At 40.2% G+C, this 17776-nt stretch overlaps 1 protein-coding gene across 1 annotated transcript in view; it reads left to right on the plus strand.

Annotated features, from left to right (window-relative positions):
- LOC122939477 (sodium channel protein type 5 subunit alpha-like) overlaps positions 1-16492 on the plus strand; it is a 208215-nt gene extending 191723 nt beyond the window's left edge. Inside the window, exons 8-12 of the mRNA XM_044295548.1 lie at positions 856-919; positions 12248-12389; positions 13180-13377; positions 14137-14325; positions 15968-16492. Coding sequence (XP_044151483.1) covers positions 856-919; positions 12248-12389; positions 13180-13377; positions 14137-14325; positions 15968-16492 — 1118 coding nt within the window. The remainder of the gene's footprint in view (positions 1-855; positions 920-12247; positions 12390-13179; positions 13378-14136; positions 14326-15967) is intronic.
- The last annotated feature ends 1284 nt before the right edge of the window (positions 16493-17776 follow it).

The raw sequence follows: 17776 nt of genomic DNA on the forward strand, positions 1-17776 counted from the left end.
CAGAGGGCCACCTAAGCCCTCCTCTTGCCCAAAAACCAGGTACATAAAGATCTGATGCTCTCAGCGTGAATTAATTTAGACAGTATTTTGTGCTGCACTGTGGTATCTGGTTCTGCTGAGGTAGTATTTTGTGCTGCACGGTGGTATCTGGTTCTGCTGAGGTAGTATTTTGTGCTGCACGGTGGTATCTGGGGCCACTTTTAGTTTTGTTTCCAGTCTACCCCTGGTGACTACCATATAAAAGGGGCTTTCTGTGATGAAGCAACTTTAAAGGGTTTTTATTGACATTCTTTAAAATATGTATTTATGAAGGTAGCTGCAATTTTGTAATATGTTTTTTTTTATTACCTTTATTGCTCCTATCTCCGTTCCGGCCTGTGATCACATGACCTTGTCCATGCAGCTCTTTCTTATATCCTGGGATGTTATATGAGTGTCTATGTCACTAGCTGGGTAGGAGAAGCTATAAACTAGCTGGGCATTGTTGGGGGCATAGAAAAGAGAAGTGCATCATGGGTTTGGTTGGATGTAGCAACAGGAAGTGCTACATACAGGATGGAAACAAACCAGAGGGTAAATCCCTGGTGAAAACGGGTCAGGAGAGTCCAAAGTGAAATAAAGCATGGGGAAGATGTGCAGGACGTAAGTGATTATATGAATATGTCTGTTAAAACCATAGTAATCCTAGAAAACCTCTTTAGGGAATGTTCTTTCACTCTGTAAAAATGTGTTGAATGAATAATGTGTATGATATCTATTGTATTGTTTAGTGTATGATATATTAATTATTTTTTATTATAGTATGTATCCTGTATTTTTTATTATATCACAAATTCATATTTTTATATTTTAAAGAAAATATCTACATAAAGAATGGAACAAAAGACGCTTTACTGTGTGGGAATAGCAGTGATGCCGGGTAAGTAACACATGGAAATTTAGATATATTATTATAATGATATATTATATTACTATGCTGCCACAGAGCTTGTAATGCATTTTCATTGGCAGGCCAGGTGAGTGAAAGTAATAGTCTGTATTTTGTAGAGATTGTGTAGGGCACCACTACGTTTTCTACAGTTGGATATGTAACACGCCTGGCCTGTTGTACCAGTAGTGGGAGAGAATCCTAGCAGGCTTGCTTTTTGTTGGCCAATTTTATTGTTTGCTTCCAAGGTAAACTGCAATCGAGTGTTCTCGCAGCTGCTCACCATTCCCATAAGAGTACCTGCATGTGTGCACAAGCCTAACCCGTATGTTATTGGAAGAATTATTCATTTTAAAGAAATTCAGCAGTAGATAGACCACAGGTCCTCCTGCTTCTCTTCTACATCTTAATGTATAAAAAAGTTTATATAAATACACAAAAAAAAAACTATTATGTTAATTTGAGTGTTTTACAGGAGTCTGGACAAATAGTAGTGTCACCACGTGGCTCCGTTGTATTGTGATATGCAATGGCTTAAACGTTATCAAGCTTTGCTTGGCAATTAGCATCAGTGACAAACTTGGTCTTTAGAGAGTCTAAAGGACTCCCCAATGAAAAGTAACAGTAGTTTCACCAGAAACAGTATATGTATTATTTCAAGCTACAAGCATAGTGTCTGAGCTGACCTTCTGCTTGGTCAGAATTTAGATGGATCCAATATGTGAAGCCCTTCTCAATGTACAATGTGAGCAATCTGCCATATTCATGATTGGTCATGTCCTATTGACGTACCTGTGATTATTTACAAGTGACAGATAATATCTAAGACCGATTACTGTTGCGCGTCCTGTGATGACAGGAAGCAAAATAATTGAATGCTGTGGACAATCCAGAAGAATATACACACATACTAAGAAATTGAACTACTACCGTGTACAATACACCCTGTCGAAATGATTGGGTCCAATAAAGTGAAGTATATTGAGTTGTATAGCTGTGAATTTCCGCCATTCAATGCCATTGTTTTTGTATTTTTTTTGTCTAAATAGGTTCAAAATTCTCTGATAATTTATTTTATAATGTACCGGTATCTTGATAGTAAAGTCACCTGCATGGGCATAGTTATGATATAACCTTCTGGATGCCTGCAGTCACCACCATGGGGAGATAAGGAGTGCACTGCTTACATTGAATCCCGTAACAGTATGCAGTAAGCTCCCCTGCACCCTCTAGTGGCAGCAGCCACCTGCTATATGTTAAAAAATAAGTCGGCACAGAATATAGGAACTGAAAATAACATGACGATAAAAGGTGTTATTGACCAAACCTTAAAAGCCATGAATGATTATTTACTAGGAAATTGATTAGGTATACTGGTCAATGGTTTTTCGGTATATGATCAAGTATCTGCTGATTTGTTGATACAGCTTATTTTTTTATATTTTTTTATATTACAGTCGTGGCCAAAAGTTTTGAAAATTACATAAATATTGGAAATTGGAAAAGTTGCTGCTTAAGTTTTTATAATAGCAATTTGCATATACTCCAGAATGTTATGAAGAGTGATCAGATGAATTGCATAGTCCTTCTTTACCATGAAAATTAACTTAATCCCCAAAAAACCTTTCCACTGCATTTCATTGCTGTCATTAAAGGACCTGCTGAGATCATTTCAGTAATCATCTTGTTAACTCAGGTGAGAATGTTGACGAGCACAAGGCTGGAGATCATTATGTCAGGTTGATTGGGTTAAAATGGCAGACTTGACCTGTTAAAAGGAGAGTGATGCTTGAAATCATTGTTCTTCCATTGTTAACCATGGTGACCTGCAAAGAAACGCGTGCAGCCATAATTGCGTTGCATAAAAATGGCTTCACAGGCAAGGATATTGTGGCTACTAAGATTGCACCTCAATCAACAATTTATAGGATCATCAAGAACTTCAAGGAAAGAGCTTCAATTCTTGTTAAGAAGGCTTCAGGGCGTCCAAGAAAGTCCAGCAAGGATCGTCTCCTAAAGAGGATTCAGCTGCGGGATCGGAGTGCCCCCAGTGCAGAGCTTGCTCAGGAATGGCAGCAGGCAGGTGTGAGTGCATCTGCACGCACAGTGAGGCGAAGACTTTTGGAAGATGGCCTGGTGTCAAAAAGGGCAGCAAAGAAGCCACTTCTCTCCCAAAAAAACATCAGGGACAGATTGATCTTCTGCAGAAAATATGGTGAATGGACTGCTGAGGACTGGGGCAAAGTCATATTCTCCGATAAAGCCTCTTTCCGATTGTTTGGGGCATTAGGAAAAAGGCTTGTCCCGAGAAGAAAAGGTGAGCGCTACTATCAGTCCTGTGTCATGCCAACAGTAAAGCATCCTGAGACCATTCATGTGTGAGGTTGCTTCTCATCCCAGGGAGTGGGCTCACTCACAATTTTGTCCAAAAACACAGCCATGAATAAAGAATGGTACCAAAACACCCTCCAACAGCAACTTCTTCCAACAATCCAACAACAGTTTGGTGAAGAACAATGCATTTTCCAGCACGATGGAGCACCGTGCCATAAGGCAAAAGTGATAACTAAGTGGCTCGGGGACCAAAACGTTGACATTTTGGGTCCATGGCCTGGAAACTCCCCAGATCTTAATCCCATTGAGAACTTGTGGTCAATCCTCATGAGGCGGGTGGACAAACAAAAACCCACTAATTCGGACAAACTCCAAGAAGTGATTATGAAAGAATGGGTTGCTATCAGTCAGGAATTGGCCCAGAAGTTGATTGAGAGCATGCCCAGTCGAATTGCAGAGCTCCTGAAAAAGAAGGGCCAACACTGCAAATACCGACTCTTTGCATAAATGTCATGTAATGTCGATAAAAGCCTTTGAAACGTAGGAAGTGCGTGTAATTATATTTCACTACATCACAGAAACAACTGAAACAAAGATCTGAAAGCAGTTTAGCAGCAAACTTTGTGAAAACTAATATTTGTGTCATTCTCAAAACTTTTGGCCACGACTGTACATGTATCATCTGCTTAAGCCAGTACACATTGCTGGTAATACTGTGTTCTTAGGGTGGAAGTGCTCATTGTATCAGAGATGATGTTATTCTGTATGTAACATTAGTTACACAATCTAATACTAGTAATGATAGTGCCGGTCATTTTTACATGTCTTCTTTCCTGCAATCAATAGAGAAATTAAAAATATTAATTCATCCACCAAATGATGAAAGGTTAGGTGTCCTTGTCAGTGTAATAACTAATATGCAGAGAAGGAGTGTCAACAGATCAATGGGATTTTACATTAAGTCATCATTCTGAAGGGTATTTAATGCATTATACAGTACCTGCTACTTAACTCAATATTTTTGCTGCAGGCTTTAACCTTTGATTTTTTTTGCTTACCCCTCTGGGAATAGTTGTAGAATTCTTTGGTTGATGATGATCTATGTGTTTTGGCGTTAGATCACGATCAATGTGCCAAGAATCAAAACCCATAAAACTAGGTAGAGGATAAGATAAAATAATGCAAGTGATACACATACTGCATTCTAATTTATTAGTACAGGTGCAATATGACTTTAAAGAGGACCTTTCACCGCTCCTGACATACCTGTTTTAATAGCTTCATGCATTCCCCATGTAATAACAATTCTGGAGCATCTATTCTATGGTTCCATTTTGTTCCTTTCCTTTATTATTTGTACTAGAAGCTATGAATTAATTACTAGCAGTCTGCAGTAAGAGTACAGAGGGGAGGTAACAAGTTGGGTGTGCCTGCACAGTGTGAAAATGGCAGCACTGATTGAATACAGTGAGTCTGTGCAGGTACACCCCCCCAACTTGTTACCTCCCCTTTGAACCCTTACTGAAGTCTGCTAGCAATTAATCCATAACCTCTAGCAGGAATAAAAAAGGAATGGCACAACATAGAGCCTCAGAATTGTTTTTACATGGGCAGTGCATGTAGCTATTAAAACAGACATGGTGAAAGGTCCTCTTTAAGGCCATTTGCAGAGTATCTTTACCATGCAAACCATACTAAGGGATACAGTACAGTACAGTCAGAGTCTAGTAAACAGAAATTTCCATTTCCATTTTCTGACTGACAGCACTAATACCCCTTTATAGCAGCACATTACTACCTCTAGTAGAAATATAATTTCTTCCCAGGACATCTCTGGTTCCCTTAAAGTACAGTGCAGGACATTATTAAACCTCCACATGGCAACACATCTTTCTGACAACATGCCACCTTTTCTGGAAACACACCTCCCTCTCTGGAATCACACACCCCTTTCTGGAAGTGCACCTTCCTCTCTGGAATAACACCTCCTTTTCTGGCAGCGTACCTCCCTCTCTCGCCGGCACCTCATTCTGTGGCAGCATGCTTCCTTCTCTATGGCAGTATAGCTCCCTCTTTGGCAGCACACCTTCCCCTCTGGCAGCACACCTCCTTCTCTGAAAGCAAACCTTCCCCTCTGACTACATACCAGACTCTATTGCAGAACAACTCCCTTCCTTCAAAAGACACTTCCTTCTCTGGCAGCACACATTTTGTTCTGCTAGCACACCTCCTTCTCTGGCAGCATACCTGACTGTCTGGCAGCACACCTCATTTTATTGGCAGAACACCTCTCTTTCTGGCAGCACACCACCTTCTATTATCTCACACCTCCATCTCTAGCAACACACCTCCATCTCTAGCAGCTCACCCCCTTCTCTGGCAGCACTCCTCCATCTTTAGCATTGCACCTCCTTCTCTGGCAGTTTCACAATATAGGTGGAGGGGAGGAACATCAGAATGACCACAGAAGGAAAACTAGGCCTCCCGGCTAGGAAGAAGTTCACCACCTAGGAAACCCTAAACCTAGCCCTGACTTCTGTCAGAATGAATAGACCCTGAAGGTGGGACTATTCATACACCGTGAACCTAGGCCCTAGAAACCCTGAAAATGCCTAAGTGTAGTGACAGGATCTGAGACCACTGGTTCCTTCCCAGATGAACGAACCAGCGTCTCCCTGAGGCCTAGGAAACAGGCAAAAGGGGAAAATAAAAAACAAAGGCAAGTACACTTATCTTCAATAGAAAATGGATGAGCATCAACTCAGATGAGGACAACACACCAGCTTTTCCCACTCCAGGCAGATAATATTAACTGCATGGTATGAAGTGTGAGTCCAGACTTAATAGAGGAGCAGTGATGACCACAAGCTATGCGGCTCCTGGGGCGCTCAAGAATGACGTCAGAGCGGCCCATGCGCATGGATGACGTGATCCATGCGATCACGTCATCCATGCTCGTGGGGCGCCCTGACGTCACTCTGAAGCACCCCGGGAGCCGCACGGACGGTAAGTATACTGCTCCCCCGCTCCTCACTACACTTTACCATGGCAAACAGGACTTTAGCGTCCTGGCAGCCATGGTAACCATTCAGAAAAAGCTAAACGTCGGATCCGGTAATGCGCCAAAACGTCGTTTAGCTTAAGGCCGGATCCGGATTAATGCCTTTCAATGGGCATTAATTCTGGATCCGGCCTTGCGGTAAGTGTTCAGGATTTTTGGCCGGAGCAAAAAGCGCAGCATGCTGCAGTATTTTCTCCGGCCAAAAAACGTTCCGGTCCTGAACTGAAGACATCCTGATGCATCCTGAACGGATTTCTCTCCATTCAGAATGCATTGGGATAATCCTGATCAGGATTTTTCCGGCAAAGAGCCCCGACGACGGAATTCTATGCCGGAAAAGAAATACGCAAGTGTGAAAGAGCCCTTAGGATCTGTAACACCTGTCTCATGTAATCCAGAAGCATCTCCATGTCAGGAGAATAAATTACAATGTCATCCAGATACACCACAACAAACCTGCCCACCAGATGATGAAAGATGTCATTGATGAAATATTGAAAAACCGCAGGAGCGTTGGTTAACTCAAAAGGCATGGCCATGGTCTCAAAATGACCTTCAGGTATTAAAGGCCATCTTCCATTCGTCCTCCTCCTTGATCCTTACCAGATTATATGGCCCCCTCAAATCCAATTTAGAGAACACTTTGGCACCGACAATCTGATTGAACAAATCTGGGATCAAAGGAAGGGGATAAGGATCACGGACAGTAATGCGATTAAGATCACATGGCCTAAGAGTTTCGTCCTATTTTGTAACAAAGAAGAACCCTGCAACCACTGGGGATTTGGATGGTCTAATATGACCTTTAGCCAAACTCTCAGTGATATATTCTCCCATGGCTGCTCTTTCGGGTTCAGAAAGATTATACAACCGAGACTTGGGCAAAATAGCTCTGGGAACAAGGTTGATGAGGCAATCATACTCCTGATGTGGAGGTAACTCCTGGTTTCCCCTTTCATAGAATACATCAGAAAAAATCTGAAATAAACGAAGGTATAACTTTAGTGGTTACAACAGAAAGCGATGTGCTAAGACAGTTGTCTATGCAATAATTACTCCAGTCAAGAATCTGTCTCGCTTGCCAATCGATGGTAGGATTATGTTTGCTTAACCATGGTAAACCTAGCACCAAGGGAGCAGGCAGACCCTCCAGCACAAAACATGAAATTCATTCTTGATGAAAATCACCCACTTTTAAACGGATGTCCTGGATCATTTGTGACAAACATTTTTGTGTGAGTAGAGCGGAATCAATTGCAAAGACCGAAATATTTTTGTCTAATGCACTTGTTGTCAACCCATGCATACGGACTGACTGACCATCAACTAGGTTAACCCCTGCCCCACTGTCAATAAACACTTCAATTCCCACAGTTTTGGAATCTAGCACCACCTTGGCAGACAGGAGAAATCGGGTACTACCGGTAAATAACAAAAATAAATTCTCAGATTCCCCACCCACACCACCAAGAGGGAGATGAGGACTAAACATTTTTCTTTTGTTTTCACCTTGACGCTTGATGCTGAACGTAAGAACATACGTGAACAAAATGTCCCCTTTTTCCACAGAAAAAGCAGAGTCCCTTCTTAAGCCTAAAGTTTTTATCACCAGGTCCAAGTGTATCTCTACCCAAAGTGTTGGAAGAGGCCGCCACCTTATATGATAGTACGTCCTAAGATTGAGGAACCTTAGATCTCACCCTCATACGTCTATCAATATGTAAAGCAAGGGACATGGACACTTCCAATGACTCAGGATATTCATGAAATGCCAATGCGTCCTTCAGGCTCTTGGATAACCCTTGACTACGGAAAGATGGATCATCCACTCCGTATCCATAGCCCATTTCCTAAATTCAGAGCAATACTAAAGGTCTCCGCAGAACAATCTGCCTGCCGTAAGCCACGCAACTTGGTCTCGGCCAAGGAGATCCGATCTGGGTCATCGTAGACCTAGAGCTCTGAAAAATTAAACTGATGGTCAGCAGCAAAAAAGCCCAAGACTGAGCGTCACCTTTAAGTATCGAAATAATTATACCCACTCTTTGACTCTCGTTCCTAGAAGAGTTAGGACGTAGTCTAAAATACAATCTGCACAACTGCCTGAACCGAATAAAATCGTCACTTCCCCCAAAAATCGATCCGGGAGAGAGACCTTAGGTTCAGGACAGGCCTGGTTCCTGCTGCCGGAATCAGCCGCAGCCTCTAGATCTGTGAGACGATCGTGCGGAGGTCAGCTACCTCCAAAGACAGCCCCTGCAGTTGTTCGACCAGTGCAGAAATAGTATCCATCGCTTCACTGGCACAAACAAAATGGCGTTTTTTTGGGCTGTTGATAGTGTCACAATATAGGGGGAGGGGAGGAACACCAGAATGACCACAGAAGGAAAATGACCCGAAACTAGGCCTCCCGGCTAGGGAAAGGAAGAAGCTCACCACTAGCCCTGACTCTTGTCAGTATGAATAGACCCTGAAGGTGGGAATATTCATACACCGTAAACCTAGGCCCTAGAAACCCTGAAAATGCCTAGGTGTAGTGACAGGGTCTGAGACCACTGGTTCCTTCCCAGATGAATGAACCAGCTTCTTCCTGAGGCCTAGGAAACAACGAGCAAAAAGGGAAAACAAAATACAAAGGGAAGTACACTTATCTTCAATAGAAAATGGATGAGCATCAACTCAGATGAGGACAACACACCAGCTTTTCCAACTCCAGGCAGATAATATCAACCGCATGGTATGAAGTGTGAGTCCAGACTAAATAGAGGATCAGTGATGACCACAAGCTACACCTGAGACAAGAGGTGTGGTCATTCCAAACAACGACACTGCAACAAGTGAAAACAGATAGGCTGTCAGATAACCTAACGTGCAGCCAGTCTGTCAGATCTTCTAACCTATATCACAGGAGGGACCATGACAGGCAGAACACCATCCTCTCTGACCGCATAACTCCAACCCTGGCATCATACCTCCTTCTCTGGAAGCATACCTGACTCTCATGCAGCACACCTCCCATTACTGGCAGAACACCTCCCTCTCTGGCAGCACACCTCTTTCTCTTACAGCACATCTCCCTCTCTGGCAGCACCCTCCCCTTTACTGGCAGAACGCCTTCCTCTCTGGCAGCATACTTCCCATTACTGGAAGAACACCTCCCTCTCTGGCAGCACACCTCCCTTTACTGGCAGAACACCTCCCTCTCTGGAAGCACACCTCCCATTACTGGCAGAACACCTCCCTCTCTGGAAGCACACCTCCCATTACTGGCAGAACACCTCACATTACTGGCAAAACACCTACCTATCTGGCAGCACACCTCCCTTTACTTGCAAATCACCTTCCTCTATGGCAGCCTACCTCTTTCTCTTACAGCACACCTTCCTCTCTGGCGGCACACCTCCCTCTCTGACAAGACACCTCCTTTTATGGTAGGACACCCATTTTCCTCCATCAGAATAATTCTTCACATTCTGACAGTAGATATCTCCTCTTTTATGGCAGCATCCAATTTTATATTGGACTGAATGAATGAGTCATATTCACAATAGCTGGTGGGTAATCAGATTAAATGAATTTCACTCTCACTATAAATAAACCCATTGACAATACCTTATATGCATACAAAAGATTTTGAGAATTTAGATGGATACTGTCCGTGTAGCATTCACATTTTTTGTGGATTGGATTCAATAGTCTGTGGTCTGCATTTTGCAGCCAAGTATAGGACATGTTCTATCATTTTACAGAGGGGACATATGGAGGAAGAAAGCACATGGATCATCATCCAGACCACAGACCCACTGAAGTTAATGCGTCTGAAAAATAAAAACGCAGATGGCACATGGACTGCATCCATATTTTGTGTATGGGGCCTAAAAGAGGTTCTGTAGCTGCTGAAGTATGTTTTTTTCTTGTATGGTACATGATACAAGCATGAAAATTGTAGGTCATAAGATAACATGTCACTCGTCAGCTTTATTGATTGACTCTTCTCAAAGAGTTTTTGTACAGCAGTTTAGGCCTATCCTAATGAACAGCAAACATCTATCCAGTTCATTCTTAAAGAAATTTAGCAACAGCTAGGCTCTAAGCTTAATTGCTTAAGTACTGTATGTCCACATGGGCCGCAGATTTCGTGGCACACCAGAGCAAACTTTTTTTTTTCCTTTGCGCTCTGGATTTACTGTGAATTTCACTCCTCTTCATCGAAAGGGGTGAAATCCATGGTGAAAATCCTCAGTAAGAATAGACCCGCCGTAGATTTCTACAAATCTGCAGCATGCATATCTGCTACCTATGAACATACAGTGAAGTTTTAACAGTATTAGAAGTAATTTTTGTAATGTTTTTGTCAACTAAGTAACTTGTGTGTATCTTTACATGACAAAACTTAATAAAAAAGATACTTGAAAAGAAAGAAGTAATTACAGTATATGCCTACAGCCTCACAATTTATAGGTCTGCTGTGCTCCTTGGTGCCTTGTAACATATCTACAATTTACAACACAGGGAACAATATCCTTTATAACTGTGCCAATTTAATATATTTCACAAGTGGCACATGGGGGAAGACAACGCTGCGGGAAGCCAACCGCACCAGCCAATCAACGGTCAAGCTTTTATTGGTCTAGAACAAATGAACCCAATGTAAAATGAAGAATCTTTGTTCCAGTGTTAGAGATTTACCTACTTGAGTAATGTTAAACACATAGACTGAACGTTACTGTGTATTTCTATTAGAAATGATATGAATGATAGGAATGGATGCCCAGTGTGATGTATGCTAATTGACAATTACAGGTTTCATTGCTTTACTTATCTTAGGGGCTGCGGCACAAAGCTCCTTGTGTTATCTATTGTATCCTTAATTGTATTGTAGCCTTGATTCCCTGCCAATTTCACCTTTGATTTACGGCCTTTAACAAACCATGATGAATTGCCCTCACCATGGAATAAATATGTGTTAAGATGAAATAAATAGTTCAGGGTTTGTTTAACCCCTGGGAATGATACGCATACATATATACACAAGATGCAATAGGAGTAAAGGGTGTATTAGACTGTCAGAATTTCTGTAAGATCATAGCTAACGAGCTGGCAGTGTAATACCGCCGCCGATTACCCGATCAACAAGCGAAGACCCGTTCATTGAGAAATCCAATATGTCAAAGTGTCTAATCACGATCCGCTGCTGGCAAACAATGATTCAGTATGGGGACGAGTGATGACATTAGCGATCTCTCCTCCCCATACTGTGGAGGAGATCGCTGCATGTAATAGCAGTAGTCTCCACCGCTAACGAGCAGGCAAACGCTGGGAAGGAACGCTTCCTTTCAGACAATCGCCTGCATTATACAGGCTTAAGAAGCTACACGTACATTCCTGTGTAAATTGAATTTCACAATAGTTACAATAAAGGTTGGCCGTACAATGAACACAGTAGCTAATCAAACATTTCAATCTATTTGCAAAATCTCTTAATTGTAGAAATTAATCTCGGGTTATATTTATTTGAATAGGGAGAGAGCATTGGAAATGCTTGAGTTCCTTCAAAAACTGTGTGCAAGTGCACCTAGAAGAACTGATGTTGTCTTAAAGGGTGGTCACACCAAATATTGATTTGATTTGGTTTCTTTTTTGTTAATTCACTTTGCATTTTGTTAATTGATACAAATAAACTGTTAACACTTCTATTTTAGAGTATTCTTACCTTGTGGGTTTTTTACACACCTGCCTGATACTTTTGCACAGCACTGTATCTATGACTGTTTATATCTCTTTTTAATTCATCTGCTTCATTGTCTATGGATTTCTGTAGTAGATGTACAGTAGATATACCTTATAGTAGATATAGGAGACGTGTAAAGAAACACTACAAATGATTAATATACTAAATACGCTTGTCTTTGCTCTGTCCACAGGAAGTGCCCTGAAGGCTTTTCTTGTTTGAAGGTCGGCAGAAACCCCAATTATGGTTACACCAGCTTTGACACATTTGGATGGGCTTTTCTCTCTCTTTTCCGACTTATGACACAAGACTATTGGGAGAACTTATATCAACAGGTAGAGCCTAAGAAATCATTGAATGCAGTTTTTATCCATTCATCTGGGGTGTTTTTGATCCTGTCAGTATAATGAGTGGACCATGTATTACAAACCCTATAGAGTATATTGTACTCATGGTTTAATTGTGTTTCATCACTGTTTGATTGAATAGTTGATTAACGAATAGTGTCGAGCGAATCGAACTCCACGAATTGAGATTTGATCCCAATTTCAGGGAAAATTTTATTCGCTGTGAAGCCTTGTGCTTCGTGGTAGCGAATAAATTTTCCATGAATGGTGGTAAAAAAATTAAAAGAAAAACATCATATTTACCGCATCCGTTGGAGCGTAAAGAGTCGGCCGCCACCATCTTGATTGAAGTTCTCGCACTAAATCCCATGCGTGGTGATGTATGACGTCACCTCACCAGGCGATGTGATGACATCATCACGGTCCACGCGAGATTTCGTGCTAGATCTTCCATAAAGGTGGCAGCGACTGGCTCTTCGCGATCAAATGGATGAGGGTTAGTATGATTTTATTAATTTTTTTTATGTTACACTGTATTATTACTTTCAGATGCCGCAATCAGCTATGAACGCAGCATCTGAGGGGGTACAATGACGCTACGTGATGAAGTAATTCATCATAAAGCAAATTTTTTGGTAAAATTCAGCGAAGCAGCTGAATAAAATATTTGAATAATTCTATTATCACTATTAGCGGTGATAGTAAAAAAAATTGCTTAAAAAACCCCCCAACAAATTCCAACTGGTGGCTTTGCGTTTCTTTTTTTTTCTTTTTGCAGACTCTACGAGCAGCAGGGAAGACATATATGATATTTTTTGTCTTCGTCATATTTTTGGGTTCATTTTATTTGGTGAACTTGATACTTGCTGTGGTGGCCATGGCTTATGAAGAGCAGAACCAAGCCAGCATTGCCGAGGCAGAAGCAAAGGAAAAGGAGTTTCAACAAGCTATGGAGCAACTAAAGAAGGAACAAGAGGTTAGTTGAAATGCACATTAGGCTTAGCCAAGCTTTGTATGTGTGATACTTTCATGCTATGCATTACTGATACAGTTTTCTAATGACTTGGTGCATTATATTGAAGCATTGATGTTAGTAGAGATATTATGGCAATGACAGACAGTCCCAAGCAGACATCCTGTAAGATTCCAGCTTCACTTCAGCACATTGTCTGTTTGTCTATGTTTTCGACTGCTCTGTAACGTCTCTGATGTAAAATATAATATAAATGGATATTTGGAAAAACTAGGCGTATCTGTGACTTAGACATTTTATAAGCTGGTGGGACTGCAGTAAAGATGTGTGTACCATAGCGGCAGCCCATGTGAAAAGTTTATTTGAAAGGATGTAATAATGTGCTGGGACAGGCCTGACAAGGTTAAAGTTAAAAGCAGTTAAAAGTTAAGCAGTGAAGAATTAACCCATGGATCATGGAAAAAGTAGGAAAAGGGGGCAAACAAACATCAAATCATCCTAGACGTGAGGAGGAGATTCAATGGAGGGTTTTGGAGCTCCTGTTCTGGTGATCATTGGGGATCCCAGCATTGGGTCAACCAGCGATCAGACATTTATCACCTATAAATGTTTATTGTAGGAATGCTCCCTTTATATTATGGGGCCCCTTTACACTGTATGTATACAGCCATAAAGGTTCACTAGTGTTTAAAAGGGACTGTATTATTTTCAGGGGAAGCTTGAGCGGAAATTGTCATATGTGCCTTTTTAATGTGTCTTAAGCAGGCGCTGGCTAATAAAGGACCAGATGCCGGATCATATAGCTCTTGTGAGATGTCACCATTCAGTTCTAAAAGTGCCAAAGAAAGAAGAAATCGAAGAAAGAAAAAAAAATCTTCAGAAGTTGATGAGTATAACGATGATCTAAGAACTAACAGGGGGGAATCTGATGAAGAGAGTGGACGCAAGCCGGTAATTTTATGACTCATAAATAGATAGATGGATAGATAGATAGTAGGTAGATAGACATGAGGTGCCAGTTAGATACATATATGTAATAAACTTATCGATACAGAAAATTGATTGATAATTATACATTTAACAGATAATTAGGAAGATAAGAGATAGACAGACGAAGAGATTGATAGATAGATATAAGATAGATAGATAGATATGAGATAGATAGATATAAGATAGATAGATAGATAGATATGATATAGATAGATATAAGATAGATAGATAGATAGATAGATATAAGATAGATAGATATAAGATAGAAAGATATGAGATAGATAGATATGAGATAGATAGATATAAGATAGATAGATATAAGATAGAAAGATATGAGATAGATAGATATAAGATAGATAGATATAAGATAGATAGATATGAGATAGATAGATATAAGATAGATAGATAGATAGATATGATATAGATAGATATAAGATAGATAGATAGATATAAGATAGATAGATATAAGATAGAAAGATATGAGATAGATAGATATGAGATAGATAGATATAAGATAGATAGATATAAGATAGATAGATATGAGATAGATAGATATAAGATAGATAGATAGATAGATATGATATAGATAGATATAAGATAGATAGATAGATAGATATAAGATAGATAGATATAAGATAGAAAGATATGAGATAGATAGATATGAGATAGATAGATATAAGATAGATAGATAGATAGATATGAGATAGATAGATATAAGATAGATAGATAGATAGATATAAGATAGATAGATATAAGATAGAAAGATATGAGATAGATAGATATGAGATAGATAGATAGATATAAGATAGATAGATATAAGATAGAAAGATATGAGATAGATAGATATGAGATAGATAGATATGAGATAGATAGATATGAGATAGATAGATATGAGATAGATAGATATGAGATAGATAGATATGAGATAGATAGATATGAGATAGATAGATATAAGATAGATAGATATGAGATCGATCGATACATACAAAATGCCAGCTATAAGCATATTCAGTAAACCTATAGCTAGATACAGAGAACAGATTGATAACTAGGATGATAAGAGATAGATAGATAGACGTGTAGTTGTGGAGCAGTGTAGCCTCTATTCATGTCCACAACCCTTGACCATGCTCAGTGAATCCAAATTTGGGCAGTGAGTCTATTACTTAAATGTTCCTTTGAAGATCTCTTTAGTTCATAAATCACTCATCTTTGCAAATTAATATGACCTCAGTGCACCTGTTCATGTTCTCCCGGAGGAAGTGGCCACTGTGCTAGTCTTTCAAGTAAAGCAAATGTCATTTCTTTCTACACCTATTTGCTTGTAGCTAATTTGGAGCGGATTAAAGAGCACTCTACCAGTTCTTGACAGGTGTCACATCCCTTCAAGACTGGACTGAAACAGCAGCTACACTGCAGGGAATAGCTGACTCCTATTTCGAACATTTTATACTTATAAAGTATATACACAACTGTATGTCTATACGTAAATCAGACAGGCCAGTCATCCTAAATACACGGGAGTGCATTATTCAGTACAAATCTATCAGGATGGAGAATGATACATTATTATTATGCCACTGACTTATATTTTATTTTTTAGTCCTTACTTGGCATCGGTATTGGACCTATCTCTGGTAGACGGAGGAAAAGCAATGGAAACATATTTAATTTCCGTCCTAGAGACCTTTACTCAGAGACTGAATTTGCAGATGATGAAGGGAGCAATGCCAGTTATGGTCACAGAGGATCTTTGCTCGTTCCACGTGCAGGAAGACGCCAAAGTATACAGAGCCAAACAAGTGCCAACTCCTATCCAAATACACCCGGGTTCACACAGAATGGCAAGAGAAACAGTTCAGTGGATTGTAATGGAGTGGTATCTTTGGTTGGAGAAGCTGGCATGTACTCAAATCCAACATCTCCTGGAGGATTACAGCTGCCAGCGGTCATCGTGGAGAAGACAGGAACAGAAGAAAATGTAAGTTGCGTCAACATTCTAGCGTGCAGAGCTGCTTACTACAGCACTGCTTCCATTAACTTTATTGATGGATGCAAGGTGTCCAACCCTGTCATTCAGCTAGTGATGGCCAATCCTAAGGATAGCCAATCACTTAGTAAAAGCTAGACAACCGTTTTAATAATGATAACCGTTCAGTGGGGATATATTAGGAGGTTCCTGCAAAGAATATTAAATAAACTGGGAGAAGAGTCTGCTAGTCTTGCTTATGCACCCTGAGCCAATGAAGCTGAGGATGGTACATCTCCGTTCAATGAGCATGTACTGCTTATCAGCACCTATGTAGTGAATTGTGGTGTCCTGTTCTCAGCTTCAACAGCGCTCCTGCTGGAGAATAGCCCCAGACTCTTCTCACAGTATGTTCAATTTGTATTTACTATTCTTTGCATGGATGGATGGGCTTGCAGGTTTGGGACTCTAAACCTAAGCTGTATGACAGCATGCAGGTAGTTTGGTGGCCCCCAAACCAGGTGACAAACCCTAACATGTATGTAGACTTTTATATTTATGGAAGAAGAAAGTTCTTGGGTGGTTTTTATTTTTTTAAACTATGCTATGCTCATTGTTAAACTATTTATTCAATCTTTCTGCTTACTCAGTCTTTACTCGAGGTTAAATACCTTTTTCTGAATTGTTGGACCATTTTACTTACAGTACCAGGTCTTTGTTACTTCCTGTGTTAATGGATAGTTTAAAAGATTTTGGTGGGTTTTTTCACCTCCAGCTGTACCTGACCTGTAATGTGTAATGTGTGTGGGGTGAAGTGTGAATGGTTCTTGCTTCTTTTCGAAATTATTATAGTGCTTTCCTTGCTGTCTACTGTCTTCTAAATCTATTAATATACTGCAACTCAGATAACTAGTAGTAGTTTGATTCTCTTCTGAGAAAATCTCTGCTGACTTCTGTGTACTGTGAATTTCAGCTTCATTTTCACAAAGTCCTCTTCATGTCTCTCCTGATTATTTTAATGTAATTTTTTTAAGGAGTAGATTAAGGGTTTAGGTGAGGAAAATTTGTCTATGATATTTTAGAAAACTGTACGTTTGATACCCTTATATATAGGGACATTCTCTCTATGGAAGTCTTTAATAAAAAGAAAGACTGTGCATATCAAGGGGTTCTTTGGCCATAAGGGTTGTGGGACCACTATGGATGTTAAATGGGTTCTCTGGGAATTAAGAAAAAAAAAATACTGAAAATACTTAAATATTACTTTATTATAAATATATTCCCAAAAACGTTTCATTAGTTATAATGGTTTAATTTATCTGGGAGGTAATCATCAGATGAAATAAAATGGCTACCGTCCTATTAGTACACACAAAACCTGTCCTAATGACACAGGAGGACAATTTAGTTCAGAACACTGAGCTAAAGAGCTGCCTCATCCTC

Source organism: Bufo gargarizans, chromosome 5 (genome assembly GCF_014858855.1).
Source record: "Bufo gargarizans isolate SCDJY-AF-19 chromosome 5, ASM1485885v1, whole genome shotgun sequence".
NCBI lineage: Eukaryota > Metazoa > Chordata > Amphibia > Anura > Bufonidae > Bufo > Bufo gargarizans.